The sequence below is a fragment of the Monoraphidium neglectum genome, assembly GCF_000611645.1.
Source record: "Monoraphidium neglectum strain SAG 48.87 unplaced genomic scaffold scaffold00354, whole genome shotgun sequence".
In the NCBI taxonomy this organism is placed as follows: domain Eukaryota; kingdom Viridiplantae; phylum Chlorophyta; class Chlorophyceae; order Sphaeropleales; family Selenastraceae; genus Monoraphidium; species Monoraphidium neglectum.
The window spans coordinates 1-18,596 of record NW_014013274.1 but is presented as its reverse complement, the minus strand read 5'-3'; the positions used below and the strand labels follow the sequence as shown (position 1 = coordinate 18,596).

General features: G+C 63.8%; 4 protein-coding genes across 4 annotated transcripts; 3 read left to right on the top strand and 1 right to left on the bottom strand.

Moving 5' to 3' along the window:
• Positions 1-3,550: 3,550 nt before the first annotated feature.
• On the top strand, positions 3,551-5,335 carry MNEG_2961 (hypothetical protein; the record flags this gene model as incomplete). The annotated part of the gene is made up of 3 exons (XM_014048564.1): positions 3,551-3,853; positions 4,178-4,324; positions 4,661-5,335. The coding sequence occupies 3 exons, from the start codon at positions 3,551-3,553 to the stop codon at positions 5,333-5,335; spliced, it is 1,125 nt and encodes a 374-aa protein (XP_013904018.1).
• A 1,507-nt stretch (positions 5,336-6,842) lies between these two features.
• On the top strand, positions 6,843-9,528 carry MNEG_2960 (hypothetical protein; the record flags this gene model as incomplete). The annotated part of the gene is made up of 7 exons (XM_014048563.1): positions 6,843-6,938; positions 7,199-7,346; positions 7,625-7,772; positions 8,108-8,198; positions 8,518-8,618; positions 8,908-9,030; positions 9,297-9,528. 7 exons carry the CDS (start codon positions 6,843-6,845, stop codon positions 9,526-9,528), a joined length of 939 nt encoding a protein of 312 aa, XP_013904017.1.
• A 664-nt stretch (positions 9,529-10,192) lies between these two features.
• Positions 10,193-12,355, bottom strand: MNEG_2959 (hypothetical protein; the record flags this gene model as incomplete). Its single annotated transcript, XM_014048562.1, has 5 exons — positions 10,193-10,495; positions 10,660-10,720; positions 10,959-11,209; positions 11,497-11,671; positions 11,943-12,355. 5 exons carry the CDS (start codon positions 12,353-12,355, stop codon positions 10,193-10,195), a joined length of 1,203 nt encoding a protein of 400 aa, XP_013904016.1.
• Positions 12,356-14,473: 2,118 nt separating this feature from the next.
• Positions 14,474-18,528, top strand: MNEG_2958 (hypothetical protein; the record flags this gene model as incomplete). The annotated part of the gene is made up of 6 exons (XM_014048561.1): positions 14,474-14,643; positions 15,052-15,787; positions 16,034-16,525; positions 17,009-17,293; positions 17,590-18,405; positions 18,469-18,528. The coding sequence occupies 6 exons, from the start codon at positions 14,474-14,476 to the stop codon at positions 18,526-18,528; spliced, it is 2,559 nt and encodes an 852-aa protein (XP_013904015.1).
• Between the last annotated feature and the right edge of the window lie 68 nt (positions 18,529-18,596).

The following is an 18,596-nucleotide window of genomic DNA, read 5'->3' as shown; positions in this document are numbered from 1 at the left end:
TGAACCAATCCAAATCCACAGCTCCCTGGTCTGGGCATTGGCAGCGTGGCGGCGGCGCTGGAGTGCTTTGGATTTACTCGCCAGGGATATCTCGATTTCCCGGGCAGGAACGTCACTGCGGCATGGTGGGCAGCAGGCGGCCGATGCATAGCGCCCCTCATGGGAGCCTGAGCTTGGCCCCTCACCTCCATTGGCAGGCCAAATGGACGGCCATGGCTGGCGCGTCGGGGTTTGCTGCCCCCACATATGCCTGCATGACAGCTGACTGGATTGCGGCTGGACTTATTTGCTTGCAATGCGCAGCAGGTGGGTAAGGAACTGGCAGGCAAGCTCTCTGCCAACTTGCTGGCACCAAACCTTGTTACCTCCCCCGCGCCCCCCCTGGCCCAGGTTTGCGCCGCCCCCAGCAGTGCCAGGCGGGCCGCCCACGTACGGGCAGCTGCCGAAGGTGTTGGTGAGCCAAGTCGAGGTACGTAGTGGCTGCTATGGCGCTGATGGCATGGCAGCACGCAGAGCCCGCCACGTTTGTTGAAAAGGCCTGTTCGTATGCGCTTTGTACCGCGCCTTGCGGTAGCAGATGCAGAAATATCCTGCACTCTCCCGGCCTCCAACCCTGACTGGGCGCCGGCCTCAAGCTCACCAAGCAGTCCAACGTGGCGCGGCTGCGACGCACGCACTGCCCTTCACAGCTCTCCCTTTCTCATCACGCAGCCGCATTCAGTATCCACAACGCTATCCCTCCCCCTCCTGCACAAACATCTCAACAAACCTACCCTCCTTTCCGCAGGTGTCACGTCTGTCCCAAACTGCACAGGCCACAATTCGACGCCACGCCGCCGGCTTCCCTACCTTCGGCCCGTCTGCGGCCTGGGCAGCAGCGCTGACTAAGGCGCTGCCGTGGGGTGATGTCACGCCAACATGGGATGAGTATGCGGCACTCTTGCAGGAGAGCGAGTATGCCGCATGGTGAGTCCATGGCTTCCCTTGGTTAGCCCCTGGCTTGGTTCTATGGATACCTGGTGGTGTCAATTTTTGCGGTGCACCCAGATCCGTGGTGCTTGGCCCATCGGTGATTGCGATGGTAGCTTTGCCTGCTGGCCGATTGTCGCTGGCAGGCGGGTGTCCTGAAGGTTGGAGGCGCAATGGCGGATTTATGCACTGCCTCATCAGCATGATGTGTGTACCTGGATGGCATACAGGACACCTGGCAATACTGCAACATTTCCTCGAATTGCCAACTCAACCTTGCCTCAAACTCCAACTGCCGTCAACCAATCAACGATCATAGGGTGCTGGTCAACGGCTACACCCCTGCCTGCATGGCCCTTGCCTGCCACCGCCTCGCCGCCCCCCACCCCGGCGACGGCGGCGGCGGCGGCCTGGCTGGCGCCATTGCGCGCCTGCAGTCACGGGGCTTCGCCCTCAACGAGGAGGGCGGCGCCGTAGTAAGGGCATCGGAGGACGGCCTGCTGCTGCAGTCAGCGACGGTGGCGGACCTCATCGAATTCTGGTTTGCAGGAGAGCGCGAGGTGGGGCGCCTGCTGGCGCACTGGAAGTATGCATGCCTCACCTGCTGTGTCCAGCAAGCTGTCCAGGATGCTTGGAATTCACATCAACCATTAACAGATGTCTTTGATTTCAAGAAGTGCGAAGCCTGACACCTCCGCCAAAAACTGCACGACCCTGCGCGGCGTCAACCCGCCCCTGCTTCTCGCGCCTTTGTGCCTTCCATGCATGTGCAGCCCTTCCTGGTTCCAGGCTCCTATCTGGCGTTGGTGGAGCGCCTCCCGCTCCCGCAGTTCTCCCACCTGCTGACCGATGAGTTGGGAGAGGGCCATCTGCGCCAGGGGTTTGACGCCGCTGCATGCGATCTCATGTTTGAGTCAACAGCGCTGGCAGCCAAGCAGGCGGGGGTTGCTGCGGCGGCCGCTGCAGCGGGAGGTACTGGCGAGTAGCCTCAAGCAACGGTGTGCAGCAGCCAAGGCAAGGCACCCGGCAGCCCGGGCGGTGGCGTCGCTGTGTGCAGTGGACGAAGCAAATGCTGTTGTTAGAATGCAAACGTTGCGACTGCGTTTGTTTGCAGGTACATTTTTCAAACATCGAGACGCACAGATGTGTGTTGACCGCCCTTCTTTACCAGCCGGCTTTGCCGATTTGGTGCCCGAGCGTGCCCGGCCAGGCCCTGCCACGTGCGTGTGTTGTGCCTGCTAGCGGTTTCCAGGCTGGAGGCGCAGGTTCGCACCAAAGCTAGACACTCAGGTCTAAATTGCATTGCCTGGACGCCTTGGCGTATGATTTCTCCAGGGGCAGCTTGTTGGTCGCGCCTGGGCAGGCGCACGCCGGCAGCTTTACCGGCGCTTGCCTGCTCTTTTGCCAGAAAACATTGAGATTAAGGGGCCCATTCTTCAGCACTTGGTGCTTGGCAAGAATAAAATTGCTTCAGTAGGACAGCTGATCCTGGCTGCTTCTTCTGTCTGGGGGGTGCAGACGTCACATTGAGCCGAGGACAAGATTGTCCAGGCGTAGTGCAATGCATTGCGGATGGCGGGTCCAACTATTCTGTGAGCCTCTTTTACAGCACTGCTTGCATTCATGTGCAATTGCAGCAATTTTAGCACACACCATGGGCGGATGCAATGTACCACACCCGTGTGTAAAGTCATTTGAACAATTACGTGAATCTTGCTTCAGTGCCGGTTCTCAGACGAAGCAGGGTGTCACGTGTCAACAGCTGCGCTGGCTTATCCGTCATGACTCACTGGCTGACAGTGCAGAGTGCGGCCTTTGAAACAATGTTTTGCCTGCTGCAGAAATATGAAAAAGTTGGTTATCTTCAGTTGAGGGCCGAAGGGCCGCAGCTTCTTGTTCTGGCCAAGCAACCCCCTGCTGGTGGATCAGCCATCCAGATTGAATCCAGCCATGTTCTTATTGCAACGGAAATCACACGCAATAGCAGCCATTTATCAACTTGCAGATGAGCTATGTAGCCCACAGAGGAATCAAAACCACAGGGCTTCATCTGAGATGAGCCGCCACCAGTCGCCACAAGTGCTTGCCGCAGTGTGTTGACTTCTGGCCCGATGGTCAAGCGCCCAAGGTTGCCATCCCGTCAATATCACATTTAACGTCTGAATAGGTGCCAGGCATGCCAGTACTCAACATACCGGCTTCCTGGAGAGCAGGCGCCAGCTGCAGGTGTTAGTGCCTAGCCCATCAGGAGCGCCATACGGATTCCCAGGGGAGGCAGCTGGACAGCACGTCCAAACAACGCAGCACCGAGTGATGAATGCACCAAGGCGTTCGCGCGTTACCATAGATTTCTTTGAGCCCGCACTCACCCTCATCTTATTCTTCAACACTGCAATATTGATCTGTGCACACGGGCAGAGCGGCCGGTGATCCCGGACCTGGGAGCCTCGCAAATCTTCTTAGCATCTGATTGTATGACAAATTGTTCACAGACACATCACTGCCTTGTACCTGCACCCGCAAGCCTGAGGTCACACCCGTCGGCCCCGCAGTGCGGCGCGCTCCGTCTTGCTGCACAGCAATGCGGCTGTCGCGCCCCAACCTCCCACTCGCCGCGCCGCGCGCGTGCGGCGGCGCGAGCGCCGCCCTCGCCAGTGCGGTGAGGCGCCTAGCGAAGCTGATCGGCAGCGGCGCGCACGAGGGGGCGCAGCTGGAGCAGGCGTGGTCAGACGTGACGGAGCAGACCAATGCGTCGGCGTCCGCCGCCCTTGGGCAAGACGAGCTGGCGCTGCTGGCTGCACTCATCCGCGACGGCGTCGGGGGCGCGCAGCCGGTGGTGCTGGTGCACACGCTGATCTGGCAGAGCGCCCCGCGGCGCGCGCAGGTGGGTTTGCAGCTGCGCGAAGCAGGCGAAGCCGACACGTGCATGCGCGGCGGCCATCGCCAGGTGGCTGCGCGGCGGCCGCCCATGTGGGGCGGGGCAGTTTGACCGGCGAGGCGTGGTGCATATACAGCGCTCCTGGCACACGTTGCCGAAGCAGTTTTTTTTTCCATGACAAAACGCAGGCACATGGGCCCAGCGCTGCTGGGGATCCTCATTGCCCTCCCCGCGCATGGTGCAAGACACCAGTCCTATACAGCAATTAGAGGCAGCACAAGATCCTGTGCCCATACGCCACCCGCCCAACCCACTGCCCCCTGGATCCAGGTCGCAACCAGCCCCAAAATCGTGCTGGCGCTGCTGAAGCGGACCGCCGCGTTCGAAGCCGACGAGGACGCCGCCGCGGTCAGCGCCATGGCGGTCGGGGACCTGTGCCGCGGCGACGGGGCGACGGGCAGCAGCTTCGCGCCTGAGGTGCGTGACAGTGCGTGCCAGGGGGGCAAGTGTACCCTGTTGTATCTGGAAGCCCTGGAGCACGGGGACTCATGTGGGCCGCGTTGGTGCGGTCCCGGGGTGAAGCGCTGTAATCACGGCAGCACACGACTAATGGTTACAGTGCACAACAGCAGCTGCACGCGGCGCAGCTGTTGGTTCAAGAAAGCAGGTGCCAGCCGCACAGCCCCAGTCTCACACAGCGGTATGGGCGAAACCACTCAGCAGCACATGCCTTGGCTGCATCGACAGCCCGCGAGTCTTGCGACGTGCTCTGTGCCACCACCCCGGCATTCTGTTCATCCCCCGGACCCGCAGGTGATGGCCGCCCAGCTGTCGGAGGACCCCTCAGACAGCGCCCTCGCCATCCTCTGCCACGTCGTCGCCGCCCGCCATCCCAACCGCCTGCTGACTGGGTCCGTGCTCTCCGCCGTCTGCGACATCTCGCGCGGCTGCCCGGGGGCGCGCCCCGAGATCGCGCGTCAGGAGGGGCTGCTGGAGGGCCTGGCCTGGTGTCTCGACACAGACGGCGGCGTAGATCGCTGCAACGATCTGATCGACCAAGATCAAGATCAAGATCGAGATCAAAGTCAAGATCGCCAGAGCCCCGAGGACGAGGCCGAGGAGGACCAGCTGGTTTGGCGCCAAGACGTGCGCGCCGCGGCGGCGTGGGCGGTGGAGGCGCTGGCACGGGAGCCAGGCGTTGCCGCTGCCGCGGCGGCGACGGCGGGCATTACAGAGGGCCTGCGGCGCGCCGCTGAGGTGGCGGCGCTCGCAAGGTCGGAGGCGCGGGCCGCGTTGGATCTCTTGGCAGCAGCGGCGGTCGGCGGCAGCGGCGGAGCCCCTGCAAGCGCCAGCGGCGGCGCTGCTCTGCCAGCGGCGGGCGGGGCGGCCGCTGGGGAGGCGGGCGGCAGCGATGCCGCCGCTCCACCGAAGCTGGTGGCCTGTGCACCAGAGCCGGCGGGCGCTTTGGAAACAGCCGCCAGCAATTAGGAGGTGCGGCTGCGGCATCGGGGTTTTAGGTGGAGAAGAGCGTTATCAGGCCATCAGGCTCCGGCTGTATGCCTGATCATTTGCCAGCCAACAGCTGATGAATTTCTTGCGCATCGGGCAATGGGATTGGGTGCATGGCAAGGGGACGCGGGCCGCACGCGCTTCAACACGCTTCCTCTGGTTCACAATCACCAACCTGGGAAACAGGATCCCTGAAGCTTGAGACATAGCGAATGCCTGCCTGCCCGTATGGGCATTGGCACCACTGACAAAACCCCAGAATTGTGATGGCGCCCTGCTCATGGGATTGCAGAGCTGCTGCCCGGGGCGGCAAGCCGACTGCCTGCCTGCTGGTGCGGCGGCGTGTGTCATCAACCTAACCGTGGGATCACGTATTTGTTTGTCGAGTGCTCATATGGGCGCATTCCTAGGTGCCCTTCGATGTTGAAGCTAGTGCTAGCCAATATGTCAATGCCACCCTCCCACAAACAATTCTTGAGCGTTGCCCTCCATATCTTGGTTGCGTACACCATGGTGACTATGGAGGGGCAGTTTCCACATCGATGGCTGCGAACCAGCAACTCGCCCGCTGTTCATCTCGTTGTAAGTGTGGCGACCCTTGAGCAAACTTTGGGAGGGCCTGAGCCAGCTCAGATATACTCAGCGGGTGTTGAGATTTCGCAGCTGGCTCACAACCATGCTGCGCTCCCCTGGTCGTCGTTTGGCTGGCGTGGCTGCCGCTCAAGCACGGCCACATGCGCCGCACCAGGAGGGCAGGTGACAACCAACACCGCGGCCGAGAAGACCACCGTCAGCCGCGGCCGACCAGCTGTTGCAGCTCGTACAATGTGTTCTGGGGAGAGTTAGGGACATAATTCCGTCCTGGATGGGCAGAAGCAAGCAAGAGTCCCCACATGATTCATAGGGACTGGTTGCTCACTTCCAGTTGCGTTGACGTGGCACCCGCCAAGGCGGCACCCGCCTTACGGTATTGGTGTTGAAGGGCACCGGCAGCCAAATGCCCAGGATTTCCTATGACTTGGGCCAGCTTGTTTGCATTTTACCGTGAATCGACTAGCCTGGTCAGGTTCTCGCCGATCTGGCACTCTTTCGCTGCCACCATCGACGCGTTGCAGCTGCCGTACACATCTACAATTACCGTAGCCTAAAATCTGCGAGGCATTCTGCGACGAACCGACTGCCACTGCCCTTCCGCCGCTGCGCTTTGGCGTGTGCTGCGGCGCCGAGCTGCACTTTGGCAACCCATCCAGGATCGAAAGGTCAGCCCGTAGTCCCAAGTTCAGACCCCAGTAACGTCAAGCTCAAACCCCAGTAGGACGTGCTGTAGGCACACTGGGCCGCAAGAGCAGCGGCAGTGAGGACGCGCGACAGGCACCCCGAGGCTCGCGGCGCGGCAGCAACGCGACACCGGGCGGCGGTGGCAGCAGCAGCAGCAGCAGCAGTAGCAATAGCAGTAGCAGTAGCAACAGGAGCAGCAGCAGCGGCCATGGGGAAGGGAGGCACCAAGTTTGAGGGCGATGCGGTCGGCATCCGCGGCAAGACCAAGGTTGGGCTGTCTGCCAAGGAGATGCGCAAGAACATGGTGCGATGCGGCCAACGGGAACGCAAGGGGGAAAATGCAGCGAGATGGCCAAAAAGCGGCGACGAACCCTTCCGTCCTGTCGTTTTGGGAGAGGTGACGGCGTTTTGGTGACACTTCATTGTCCCCGGCCTCCTGTACACCCTACCCCGCCATTCTGGGTTGCTGGGTCTACACTCGTATCTTATGCAATACACAATCGTCAAGCAATTGACACTGATGAAGGCCCTGACGCGAAGGCGGTCGCGGCACTGCAACCACAGGAGAAGTTCCTAGAGACGGGCGTGCACCCGGAAATCGAGAGGCAGCAGCGGGAGGCGGCTGGCGACACGGGCTACGTGTCGCTGCCCGACCACGACCAGCACCGCCCCTTCGTCTTCTGGGATCTCACGATCGACAACAAGCCCGCCGGTGCGCCGCTGCCTGCATGGCATGCGGGGCCTGCTCCAACGGCGATTCGCCGAGGCTGGAGGCGCGCTCAGCCAGGGTGCCGGGGGGGGGGTGTGGCAATGATGACGCTGCAGATTGTTCTGTACTAAAATCGATCGCAGGGCGGCGGAAAACGCCCTTCCTTCAAAGCCGCCTGGCTGTGTTTGCATTATCAGCAACCCCGCCGCGGTCTGAGCGCTCATCCGACCGTATTGCGCTGCCGTCATCGCCCCGGCTGATGACGTCACAACGACTCACAGGGCGCCTCGTCATCGAGCTGTTCGAGGACCTGCACCCCAACGGCGCCAACCACCTGCGCACGCGCTGCCTGCCAGGCGCGACCGCCAGCCTCTCGGGCGCGACCTTCCACAAGCTGCTGCGCCACTACGCTGCATTTGTGGGCAAGAGGTGCGCCGGCGGCGCCGCCATGCTCCCTTGGAGTTTGCTTGGAGCTTGTCTCGTCTCTGGGTGATTGTGCGCATCACAACTTGGGCTGGCCTTGTTTTTGGGTTCTTTGGGGAAGGCACCTGTGCCATTTAGGGCCCTTTGCCGGGTGTAGACAGGCAATTCGGTTGAGGCATAGGGAATTCAGGCCTTGCACTGCTTTTGCCGTTCCATTTGGGCATAATGAAGCCAACCCCAGTGGCCACGTGTTCATGCTCATGTTCCGCGTTTCGCCTACACACCAGCACACATGCGCGCCCCGCACCAACGCCCCAACGCCGTCTCGCGCCGCGGCGCAGCCCCGCGGCTGCGGTGCCGGCGCTGCGCTCAAGCAAGTACCTGCGCAACTCAGAGCTGGGGGCGGTCTCGGTCTCCAACGACGGCACTGAGGTGGCAGTGTCTATGGGGCGCAGCCTGACACTAGACTCCAGCCACCAGGCGAGGCGTCAGGGCTTGGCCGCGCACGAGCGCCGCGCCAGCCGCTGGCCAAGTTCCCTCATTGGGGGAGAGTCTTGACGCCCGCCGGGCTTCGCGGCGGCGGCGGCGGCGGTAGCGGCCTGAGCTATGCCTGAGCGCCGCCCCCCCTCCCCCCCCCCCACGTCGTGTCTGGGGCGGGCTCGTGCAACTGCACTCCACCCGGGGGCCTTTGGCCAGTCATGCGACCACATAAAAAAAACTCTATATCATCACGCCGCCGCGCGCGCCCCAGGTGGTGGGGCGCGTCCACATGGGCAAGGAGGCGCTTGAGGCCCTGAACGACCTGAGCACCACGCCCGACGACATGCCCCTGCAGCGCATACGCATAGCCAAGTGAGCCCGCCTGGAACCTTCGCACACTGTTTGACTGTGACTGGGGGCGTGGCGGACCACGTCGGTGGTGGTGGCGTTTGCGCTCCATTCACCGTGCTCAACAGCCAGCCACTTTCAGGCTTTGGCAGGGGCGCTCCCACCCGCCTGTTGCGCTCGTGACCAACTCGCAAACGCCTCCCCCCTGACCAGCACGGCCCTCTTCCTGCAGCCGCGGGTTTCAGCACCAAGACCTCTTCAGGAAGCCACACCTCGAATCTCGAATCAATACCCCCTCGTTCCAAAAACCCAGGTGTGGCGCCACCAACCACAAGGGCACCCACGACACACTGGACGACGCCGACAAGCGGGAGACGGCGGCGCAGGCGGCGGAGCGGCTGGAACAAGAGTCACAGAGCACCAAGGCCTCCATCCTGTGGGTGGCCCCGCAACCCCCCCCCCCCCCCGTATGATCTTTTGGGGGGACTGTTGCATGGGGGTTGCGAGGGGAGGGGGTTGAAGACACATAAAGCGGCAGGCAGGAAGCTACAGCCTCACTTGACGCTGAGATTGTTGTGTCGCGTCTTGGGTGTTTTGCTTGATGCTGTTTATACTTATAGGTTGCAGTCTCGCGTCGGATTGCATGTGAGTTGCACACACCCACAGCTATTGGCATGCGCCCTCACGCGGCCGCCCGCGCAGGGACGCGCTAAACGAGGGCCTGCGAGGCGCCAAGCGCAAGGCGCCAGACGCCGCGGGCGGCGGCGCGTCGACCTCCGGCGGCGGCGCTAGCGGCAGCGGTGCAGGCAGCGGCGGTGGCAACGCAGGGGGAGCAGCGCGCAACGTGCGGGGGCGGACGATGATGGACCCTTTGGAAGGGCTCAGCAGCGGCGACAGCGAAGAAGACGAGGGGGACGAGGGAGAGGACACTTAGGGGTGCACCGCACCCATTCTGACGCGCATGCATGCATGTGCTGCTTCCTTGCCTGCCCGTGCCGACCTGCACGCCCGGCAAGGCTGGCAGCAGCCAGCCTGTCTGCAGGGGCTATCCCCCTCGCGCGCAGCTGTGGTAATCCGTGACTCAGGTTGAGTATGCTTCTAGAGCCTCGGTCAGATGTCCTTGTATGTGGGCTCAGGGCGTTGCTGTCTCAAAACCGGCCCACAGCAGCAAGCTTCAAAGGGTGCTGCATTGACAGGACCTCGTGTGCTTCCGCTGAGGAGTTGTGTATATTTTCTTTGGGATGACGCGGCGCGCATCACAGGCAAGGGGGCGGGGCGTTTGCAGATCTGGGAGAGGGTGGGGGCAGGCAGAACAGGCTCGGCACGTCCGTGGGCCGCTTGGCTGGGGCCGCTGATGGCAGGCTGGAGGCGATGTTGGCGGCCGGGGTAAGGCAAGGGGCAGGCAGTCGCTGTCTGTCTGACGTGTCACGTGGGACCTACTCAAGACTACAAGGGACCGACTGGTTGGGGGATTGGGACCGGCGGCAAGCTGACCCCTGCACTATTTACACACTTTCGGAAGGTTGTGACTCACCCAAGTAGGGGCTAGAAGTTGCTTGGTGCCGGGGAACGGGTACGGCGCCGATTCGACGCCCGGCTCAGCGCGACACTGACACACGCACGGGCCCCCCGCAGCCACAGCCGCCACCACGGCCGGGCGCAGCGCCGCCGCAGCCGCAGCCGCCGCCGGCCCCGCTGCTGCGGCCGCCGCCCAGCTCTTCGCGCCGGCGGCGCAGCCAGTCCGCCAGCTCGCTGTCGCGGGCGCCCGCAAAGCGCGCGAGGTTCTCGAATGCAGCGCCCGACTGAGCGATGCGCGCGCGGTGGGACTCCACGGAGCGCTCTGCGATGCGCAGGCAGAGCAGCACGTAGCCCACAATCTTGGCCGCGTTCTGGGAGCCGGGCTGCGTGCCGCAAAAAGTGTTGTGCATGGGGGGGAGCAGGGGAATGGTTCTCATTATGTGTCAATCAGGGTGCGCACCTGCAGGGTGTGGCACCGCCGAGCGTCTGCAACGAGGCTTGCAGCATGCGCGACTGCAAACGCGACGCAAAGCTAAGTGTGACGCACTGGGAAGCGGAACTCCACCGTGCCATGGCGGCTCAACGCATGGAAGTTGACCTTGTAGTACCTGCGTATGAGGGGTTTGTGTGTCTACATGTGACTGCAAGTATTTGCATGGCTGTGCGCACACACTTGGACAAACACAGCAACAGGGGCACAGCTGGTTGGCAACACAAGGGGGGCGAGGCTCTTGCTCATGCAGGGCCCTAACAAAGCGATTGTCTCGAAAAATGATTGGCAATTATACTCAGATGCGTGCAAATCCACCCACGCATGTATGCACGCCTGCTGTAACGCGTGCATACCTGTCCCCTGGGTTGACAGCGGAGACCAAGCTCTCCACTGTGTCAGCCGCCTGTATGGAGTTGAGCACGGGCCGGAACCCCTGCAAGCTCACACGCGCCTCGCGTGTGCCGCCCCGCACGCTCTTGCAGTATGAGTTGTTGTTCGCCCGCCGCGAGTGCACGTTGACTGCGTCCAGGCCGCCCTCCAGCACGACGGCATTGCGCGCGAGCGTCTTGAGCGCGGCCAGGGACCACGCGCCGGGGGCCTTGACCTGTGTGTGTGTGTGTGTGTGTGTTTGTGCGTGCGTGTGCGTGCGTGCTGCACGTGCATTCTTGTGCAGGTGCACTTGCAACAACCATGCACACTTATACGTGTGCAGGTGAGCATGCGTGCAGAGTGATTTGTCGAGGTCAATTTATGGGCGACCGTACGTGCGCAATATCCACACATGTAGCCTTCACTCATGAGAGCCTGCCAGACACTCCCTCTCTGCACGATGTTTGACAGCGCATGCACACACGTGCACGTTTACAGCCATTGACGAGCACATGTACTTACATGCACATGCATGCCCGTGGACGTGTTAACAGAAGGCCGCAGCGGCTTGAGCGCCGCCATGGCCTCAAACACACTGGACATGCCGTCGATGCCCCACAGGATGGGAGACACCACCTCCCCCTTAGCACAGCCGTCGTCAAGGCGGGTGCAGCGGATGCTGCCGTCGTTCTTCAGCCTGTGAGCGACCGCGTGTTTGTGGGCAATCGCGCGGTTCAGGGTTTAGGGTTCAGGGTTTAGGGTTTCAACCCTAAACTCTTTTGGGCATTCACATTCTTGGCCGCTTCGCCCGGGTAGGTGCGAGTGTGTGGTGTGGTTTGCAACACTTTAGCCGTGCGTTGCCGGTTTGGGTCAGCACGTTGCATGAGCCTACTTGTGCAAATCAAACCCGCAATATACAGCCAGCGTGCGCGCTCCGCGCCGCTCAGACGGTGTTGGTCCCAGCGCACCGCCAAGGCTGGCCGCCGAAGGTGACGCCGGCCAGGCGCTCCTGCACGTCGGTGAGCGCCACACTGGCGGGGAACACCAGCTCCAGCTCAACACCGAATGTGAAGCCGGACGGGAGGGTGTCAATCCCGGCAAGCCGCCGCAGGCCGATGCCGGCGCGCCCACTCCTGCTGCCACCGCGCCCCCCACCGCCGCCGCCGCGCCCCGCACCGCCCCGTCCCTGCCCCGTGCCGCGGCCGCCACCCTGCTGGGTGCTGCTACGTTCACTTGCTCTGTTGTTGGGGTTGGGGCCACTGCCAGAGGAAACGCGGGCGAAGATCACACAGGTAGCAGCCCTGCCCTGGCAGTGCACCAGGGGCCTCCTGCTGGCTCCATGGCTGGATGTGACTAGCGAAGAAGTGGCTCTTGTCAACATGTTGCTCCTCAAAAATAGCGACGGAGTCTTGGGTTGCCGCGCGCGCGTGCAGAGCTAGCCCTCGGAGCAAAATAAACCGCGCGGCACGTGTTGGATTCTGGGAGATGGAGAGTGTGAACACGGATACATCAATTCTGGAGCACACAGATGCAGCAACCGCGCAGCCAACACAGAACGGCTCCGCACGGGGCGCGCACAACCCCAAAAACCTTCGCCTGCACGAGCATCGGACCCCAACACATCGATGCTGAATATCTGAGAATGTCATCACAACCTTAAAAAGCATCAAACTTCACTGTGTCCCATTGATTGAGCCGTTGACGACCCGGCGGTAGGTGATCAGCAGCGTTCTGATGTGCGGCTCACTGCGGTTGTCGTGCGCGCTGAGCGCAGTGACAGACAGCACTTTTCACAAGGCGTTCAAGGCGGACTTGGATCGCGTCACCAAAGCACGGTCATGGTCAGCCTGGATGCCGGAGCTGCCCCCGCGTGGCCTCTGTCCATGCCAAGAACCTGGCAGTTGCCTGCGGCATCTTGCAAGCGTCGCATCCCGATTTTCCAGGCACAACTCAAACCCTTGCATCCTGCCTCAATGTAATGTACCAGGCTGCTTCTACGATGATCCAGCACTGCTGGCAGTGAGCATCATTGCTCACCATAAGGGTCAAAGTGGCCCAGTCTGCAGGCGGTTCGTACATGTGTATGCGTGTATGGTGTGCGTGTGCCCGTTTGCAAGCTACTAAGGTGCGTAGGTGCCCTGTGCTCTTTGCGTGCATGGGGCTTCCGTCAAACAGACAGGGAGAGCCTGCTCTCACTCCTAGTGGCATGGCCGCCATGCCGGCGACTTGCCCACCTTCAAGGCGATATGCCCCCTGCCGGCCCCGACAAACCGTCACAGATGCCCTACTTCTTCTTGATTTGCACCACAAACCCATGGCTGCCCGAATCTGCAGGGAATGCAGTGGCGAGCATGCAAATCACAAATTTCATTAAGGGCGTGGCCTCGGAGCGCTCGCGCTGTTGCTGCGCCGGGGAGAGAATTGCCTATGATTGAGTTCTATGCAAGTCATCGTAAGTGACACCCTTTGGCCTTTGGCGCATGCCAGCTTGCCGAGGGAGACAGCCGTGATCTTCACGGGCGAGCACTGGACAAGCACGAGTTGCCATGTGCTGATCTGTTTGCCGCGCGTCTTTGACTACATAAAATTAACGTGTTTTGCCAGCCCTTTGTTGTGTGCATCACTTTCTGGCCAAGTGATATTTCGCCACACCCAAGACCCAACCTACAGCACTCGCCGAGTTTCTACAGCACATGAGGGCCCATTTCACAGCTATGAACCTTGGAAAGGGCGGGCTCGCGTCAGCGCGGCAAGTGCTGCAATCCACATGGGCGCGGCGCCACTAGCACTTGGACTGAGCCCGCACCCGCGCCATGCGCAGCGGCTTCCTGACCCAAAACGATGGCGGCCGCTTCCAGGAGGTCGTGCGCGCCGTGGAGCGGGCGCAGAGCCGCGGTGTCCGCGCGCCGGGCGCTGCCGCCCCCGCCGGAGCCGACCCTGGCGCGGTAGACGCGCTGGTGGCCTTAGTCACTGTGCTCGAGGCGCAGGGCAAGCTCGCCTCGGGCCCGCGCGGCCAGGAGAGCGCGTTCCAGAAATGGGCAGCGCGCAACGCGCCCCTCTACTGGACGAGGGGCGGGGATATGCTCGAGACCCAGCTGATGAATCTCGTCTGGTTGACAGCACTTGGTGGGCAGCGCGCTCGAGTGCCTGCATGCGTGCGAAGCAGGCTTGCATGTGATTGCATCGTATTCCCATGTCGGGTCGTCGATGCTGTGTGGCATAGGTGTGCTTGCCCTTGTGTGCCTGGGTTTGAACAAACAGGGTCAGCAATGGGGTGGTCCATGGGGTTGTGGGGAGGGACACGAGCATCAACAGGCAGCCTCCGCCCGAGTCAGGGTTGCACTCGCCCGCCTGTGCCTGCTGTGCTGCACGCATCAGCTTGCCACTTTCATGCACCCCCGCGGCGACGCCTGCTGCAGCCGACGACGCAGCCATGCGCATGTCCCACGCAAACACTCATGCGCATGTCCCACGCAAACACTCATGCGAAAGTGCAAGCATGCACTTATCCCTGCGTGCACGATCGTGGCATTTGCGCACGCACGCAGACGGCGACGAGACGGCCGTGGATGCGCTGGGCACCCTGAAGCTGCTGCAGTACAGCAGCGACAGCCCAGTGTGGCCGACGCTGACTCAAAAGGACAACTTGATCATCCACGAGCTCATCAAGTGCGTGTTGGGGGCTGCCAAGGCTCTTTCTAGGATGTGATGTACGTATGCATGCGTGCGTGCGTGCGTGCGTGCGTGCATTCGCGCACGCATGCGCGTGTGCATGTGTGTGTGCATGTACGCGTGCACATGTGTGCACGTTTATATGCCAGTTTTAGGGGTGGTGCTGGGGTGGAAATATGAGATGCAGGTGTATGTCGCATGCTGTCCCGAGAATGTTGCCCAGGCCAAACCCACAGGCAGCCAGCTGCCCTTCTGGCCGCGACCGGCGGGCGGTGGCGGGCGAGGGCGCTCGCCGCCGCGCAGGGCCAGCAAACGCGTGCCTCCGCTTCGCGGCGATGCGCCATACCTACCCCACCCCGTCTCCCTGGGTTGGCCGGCTCCCGTCCTCCTTGCCCTTTGTCACAGGGCCAAGCGCTGGGGCATGGTCCTAAAAGCCGCACGTGAGGCACCTACTTGGATATGGCTTCGCGATGCGGCGCGCGATGGGCATGTCCCCATCTTGGTTCTCATCCTGCAGCAGGACCCCCCAGCCGGCACCATCACCGCGATCGTCTCCGCCATCGCGGCGGCCGCGAGGGCGCCGCACGACACCCCTGCCCGCGTACGCGAGGCCGTGCGGGCGGAGGCGCTCGTGGCTGGGCGGGATGGCGTGTGCGCGCTGCTGCTGGCGGTGCAGCGGCGCGCGGGCGGCATGGTGGAGGAGCTCCTGGCGCTCGGCGCCGACCCGCTCGTGCTGCGGCGCCCGCGGGGCGGCGGCAGCGGCGGTGGAAGCGGCGGAGGCGCGGCGAGGGCGACGACCCCGACCCACGAGGCGGTGGCTGCCGGGATGGCCAACGCGGTCACGAAGATGGCGGCGACGGACGCTTTCAAGAAGGCGGCCGACAGGTTTCTGGCAGACGCGTCGTCGGCCGCGGCGCGGGGCCAGGGCGGCTCGGCTTGGTACAACGGGGCCGGGGAGAGCGTGCTGCATCTGGCCGTGCGTCTGCAGGCCCCCAATATGGCGCGCACGCTGCTGGGCGCCGTCGGGCTCGCGGGCGCGCTGCAGCTGACCGCGCCACCGGAGGCGCCGCGGGCCGCGGCGGCGGAGGCGGCGCTGCCGGGCGGGGACGGGCCAAAGTCGGCGCTGCTGATGGCGGTTGAGGTGCGCACGGCCCTGAATATGAACGGGCTGATTAGAAAACACCCGCCTGCTCGCCTTCCACCTGCCGTCTTGTGCTTGGTCCGGCCATCAGTCAACGGTGCAGCCCTCCGCCGCTGGCATTGACTGGCTCTGCAGCAGTCTGCCGACACACCCGCTTCCCAGCGCAACAACGCACGCCACCCCTGGGCCTCAGTTAGGCGCCATCGCCCCCTCACCATCAAAATTGCACCCACCAAACACCCCCAGATCCAAGATTTGGGCTCCGCCTGCATGGACGGCTTCCTTCGCGCCTGCCTGGGGCAGTTTGTCGCTACCAAGCACCTGCCGACTGCCCTGCACCCAGACCTCCCTTTGGCATCCCAGCGCCGCCTCGCCGCCTGGCTGGCCCGCCAGCCGGCCGCGCTGCAGCCGCTCCGCTCGGACCCGCGGCGCCGCGGCGTTTTTCTAGAGGCCTGCCTAGCTGAAGGCCGCGCCGCGGCCGTCGAGCTGCTGCTGAGCCCGGCGGGCGCCGGCGCGGCGGGGCCGCTCAAAGGGGACGCCGCCGCGCAGGCGCGCCTGCTCGCCGCGTCGGCGGCGGCGAAGGCGCCCGAAATGCTGAGCGTCGTGCTGACGGCCGCGGGGGAGTCTCTGGAGCGGCCGTGCGCGGCGGGGCTGCAACTGCCGCACGGAGTGCTTGCCGCGCTGCAGGAGGATGAGCTTCTGACGCTAGTGCGGCTGGGCTTCAGCGTGCACGCAAAGGTGCGGGGCTGCGCGTGCAAGGACGTGCGAGTATGGGTATGTGGGTGCGGGCTTGCCGGTGTACAGGAGCATGGGCAGACCAGGTGACACGGTGTGGGGTTTGATGGTGCGGGTGTGGGGGCGCAGGGGTGCTGGGGGGCGCGGTTCCACGGGAGCGACGGCGGAAGGCGGGCAGGGGTTTAGGGATGCGGTGGTGCGGAAGTGTGTGGGGGGACAGTGGTGCTGAAGGGGGGAGGTGAGGGGTTGGCAGCGCCGCCTCGGGGGCGACGTGTTGCAGCGAGGTCCCACAGGAGAACCCCAGACGACACTTGCACCAAAACTTTGACTTTGAGCGGCCAAAAATGAGGGATCGACATCAAAGGCGCTCGCACTGCGTGTTCGACGCACCTCCCATTCCAGTGATGACGGGCCGGCCCCTGCCTGCCGGCGCTTCAACCTCGCAATCAATCAATCACCAACCACAAGCCGCCCCACCACCCGCAGGACGCTTCGGGAACGCCTGTCGCGCACGCGATCGCCGCCAGCCACCCGGCCGCGCTGGCCAAGCTCCTCGATGCGATGACGGACGATGACGTCGCCCTGGTCGTGGAGGGGACGGACGACCTGTGGAAGCACAACCTGCTGCACGTCGCCGCGTCGCTGCCGGACAGGCAGCGCGGCGTGTTGCTGGGGCCGCTGGTCGCGGCGGCGGCGCGGCTGGGGCTCGTGGGCGCGTTCGCGGCCGTCAATGGGAAGAGGCAGCCGCCGTCGGCAGTGACCAAGAACAAGGTGCGCCGCGGCATCACCTAGGCTTCTGCTTGCGGGAGCTGCGCTGTTACCGCGTTGCGGGGTCGGGGTGCTGCGTTGGTTCGGGTTGTCACTCTGAGCCTATGTTCATAGGTTGAAGCTTTGGACGTATGCCGCATTAATGACCGCGTCCTCGACCAGCACTGGCAAGCGCATGGTCCGCCGCGGCCACATGCCACATGGCAGAGACAATCAGACGCATCCAATCAACTGCCCTTTTGATGCAAGCTTGCGAGTCCTGACATGGCCGTTCACATTGTGCGTACGGCGCCCCGCAGCGCGTGAAGGAAACACTGAAGCAGGGGGAGGTTCAGGCCCGCAAAGCGGCTGCAGAGCGGGCTCGCGCCGCGAAGGCGGCGCGCGCGGCGGAGGAGGCGGCGCGGCGGCGGCTCGAAGCCAGCGCTGGCGGCGGGGGCGGCCAGGAGGGGGCGGGGGACGCCGGCGAGAGGGCAGACGGCGACACAAAGGGCGGTCAGCAGGAGGCAGGCGTGCAGGACAGCTGCACAACTGCAAAGGAGGGGGCCGAGGAACAGGGGCCGCAGCCGTCGCAGCAGCAGGAACAGCAGCAGCAGCAGGAGCAGCAGCGGCCGGTCGTCCCGGCCGCGGCTCCACCCGAGACCGAGAAGCAGCGCGCCGCGCGCGTCTCCGCCCTGCTCGATCGCCTAAACGAAGCCCTCGACGCCGCCGCGGACCGCCAGGATGCGGCGCAGCAGCGCGCCGCGGCCGCGGCCGGCAGCGCCGCCGCGCGCGCGGACGCTGCGCTGCGGCGCCGGATGGCGGGTCTCGCGCCTGCGCGGCCGGCGGACAAGGACGCGCCGCTCGGCGGCGAGGCCACGGCGGCGGCGGCGGATGGCGGCGGCGCAGAGGGCGGCGGCGAGGAGGCGGACGGCGTCGACTCGGACGATTCGGAAGACGAGGCTGCGTCAGCCGGGGGCGCCGCCGCGTCGGCATCGCCTGCCAAACGGCCGTCGAGCGCGCCGCAGCAGCAGGGGGCCGCCGGGACGCCGGGCAGGAGGGCGGCAGCGGCAGCGGGCGGCGTAGGGGATGATGAGGATGACGTGGATGAGCTTTCGCTGGAGGGGCTGCCTTGGGAGGTGAGCGGGCAGGCGCTTGTTCACAGGGCACCACACATTCACCCACACCTGCTGCAAGTGTAGGTCTGCGTCCCTGCCAGCGGCTTGACAGCGAATTGGAGTGCCAGCCTGATTCTAGTGTGATGCAGGCCGTGGCTGGAAGCAGTGGCTCAGCATTGTCCGGCACGACACGCCGTGCCGCGTGCGCCGCC